This window comes from Rhea americana, unplaced genomic scaffold (assembly GCF_003343005.1).
Source record: "Rhea americana isolate MKP2758 unplaced genomic scaffold, rheAme1 scaffold_573, whole genome shotgun sequence".
NCBI lineage: Eukaryota > Metazoa > Chordata > Aves > Rheiformes > Rheidae > Rhea > Rhea americana.
Window position 1 is genome coordinate 76,939 of NW_028186727.1, and position 2,291 is coordinate 79,229.

Below are 2,291 nucleotides of genomic sequence, written 5' to 3' on the forward strand. Positions count from 1 at the left end.
CGCCCCGCAGGTCTCGGCGGCCAGAGAGGAGGTGCCCGGGCGCCGCGGCTTCCCCGGCTACATGTACACCGACCTGGCCACCATCTACGAGCGGGCGGGCCGCGTGGAGGGCAGGAGCGGCTCCATCACGCAGATCCCCATCCTGACCATGCCCAACGACGGTGAGCGGCGGCGGGGGCCCGGGGCCGGCCGGCAGCGGGGAGCGAGCGCAGCTTGGCTGCTGCGAGGGAGTTTCCTGGGATCTCTCGGGGTTTTGGCTGGGCAGATTTGCAGCGACGTCCCCTGGCTTGTCCCCCGCGAGCAGGGTCCACCCGGGCCTCCCTGCGCGCAGCAGTACGCTGCCTTGGGCTGGAGAATGTGGTTTGGGTGACTTCAAAACTGGGTGTGTGTGTGTGCATGCGTGTGCATGCATGTGTACACACCTGTGTGCACCCTTTTGCACGTGCATGCATGCCTGTGCACACATGCACATGTGCACAACTGTGTGCATGCACGTGTGTACAATTGCACGTCTGTGTGTATGCATGTGCATCCATGCAGGTGTGCRTGTGTCCATGTGTACACATATGTGCAGCACACGTGCGCAGATGTACGTGTCTGTGTGCATGCAAGTGTGCATGTGCATGCACACATGTGTGCGTGCATGTGTTCACAGATTTGCACTTACATGTGCGCACAGGTGTGCAYGCCTTTGTGCATGCATATCTGCTCATGTGTGCATACCTGTGTGCATGCATTCATGCACACATTTGCACATGCATGTGTGCGTGCCCTTGTGCGTGCGTGTCTGCTCACCTGTATGCATGCCTCTGTGTGTGCATGCATGCACAGATGTTCGTGTCTCTGATCACAGGCAGGCATGCATGCGTGCACCTGTTCACACCCACCTGTATGCACATGTGCAGCACATGYGCGTACATGTATGCACAGCTGTGCATCTGTGTGTGCGCAAGCATGCATGCACGTGTGCCTGTGTATGCATAAATGTGGGCACACTTGTGGGCACCTATGTATGCATTTGTGCATGTGTGGAGGCCTGAATGCATGTATGTCTGTGCACATGTCTGCATGCCTCTGTGTGTGCCTGTGCGCATGCCTGCATGCSTGCGTACATTAGTGTGTGTGTATACATGTGTGCACAAGTGTGSATTCMTTTGTGCATGCATATCTGCTCATGTGTGTGCATGCATGTAGAAATGACTGCATGCATGTGTRCATGTGTGCSTGCATGTGTGCCTGCAAAATTGTGTTTATGTATGCATGCATTTGTGTGCATGCCTGTGTGCATTCCTGCATGCACAGGTGYGTGCATGCACACGTGCATACTGCTGTTGGCATGCAKGTGTGCACAGSTGTGCATGTCTGTGCACATACATGCGTGCACATGCACATGTGCTCATGCATGCATGTACATGTGCATGCGTGCCCGCCCCAGTGTATGCACGTGTGCACACAGGTGTGCATGCATTGGTGCACAAGTGCGCATGCATGAAATCTCAGTTGTGCATGCAGTTGTGCWTGCATGCTTGCRTGTCTGTGCATGYATGTTTGTKTGTRCAGCTGTATGCATRTGTGCRAGCTGTGTGMATGCAGGTGTGCACATGTGTGGGGGACTGTGTGTGTGCTTAGATCTGCATTCCTGTGTGCATGCATGTCTGCTTGCAGGCGCTCTCATATGTGCACGTGCATGTCTGCACAGGTGTGCATGCTTTTGTGCATGCATATCTGCTTGTGTGCGTGCCTGCCTGTGTGCACAGGTGTGAGTATACACATGTGCATGCATACGCACACAGCTGTGTGCATGTCTGTGTGCAYGTGCATGCACACAYGTGTGCAATGCCTGAGTGCACAGATGTGCATGCATGTATGCATGCATGACACCATCCTGTCCCCCTCTCCCCCCCCCCGGCAGATATCACCCACCCCATCCCTGACCTGACCGGCTTCATCACGGAGGGGCAGATCTACGTGGACCGGCAGCTCCACAACCGCCAGGTCTGTGCCGGGYGCCCAGCGCCGCGGCTGCGGAGGCACCGAGCGATGTGGGGCGGGCTCAGCGCCGCGGGCCCGGCCTCGCCCCCCCTCCCCAACACCCGGTGCAAGGGGGCCGGCGTCGCCCGCTGAGCCYGCCCGCGCCCCGCAGATCTACCCCCCCATAAACGTGCTGCCCTCCCTGTCCCGCCTGATGAAGTCGGCCATCGGGGAGGGCATGACCAGGAGCGACCACGGCGACGTCTCCAACCAGCTGGTGAGCGAAACGGGGCCGGGGCGGGGGCCGGGCCGGGGGGCGC

The 2,291-nt window shown here is 58.5% G+C and overlaps 1 protein-coding gene across 1 annotated transcript in view; it reads left to right on the forward strand.

Annotated features, from left to right (window-relative positions):
* The window catches only part of LOC146587685 (V-type proton ATPase subunit B, kidney isoform-like), a 20,633-nt gene that overhangs the window by 9,626 nt on the left and 8,716 nt on the right, over nucleotides 1-2,291 (forward strand). Inside the window, exons 8-10 of the mRNA XM_085319178.1 lie at nucleotides 11-161; nucleotides 1,913-1,995; nucleotides 2,144-2,248. Of these exons, the coding sequence (XP_085175304.1) occupies nucleotides 11-161; nucleotides 1,913-1,995; nucleotides 2,144-2,248 (339 nt within the window). The remainder of the gene's footprint in view (nucleotides 1-10; nucleotides 162-1,912; nucleotides 1,996-2,143; nucleotides 2,249-2,291) is intronic.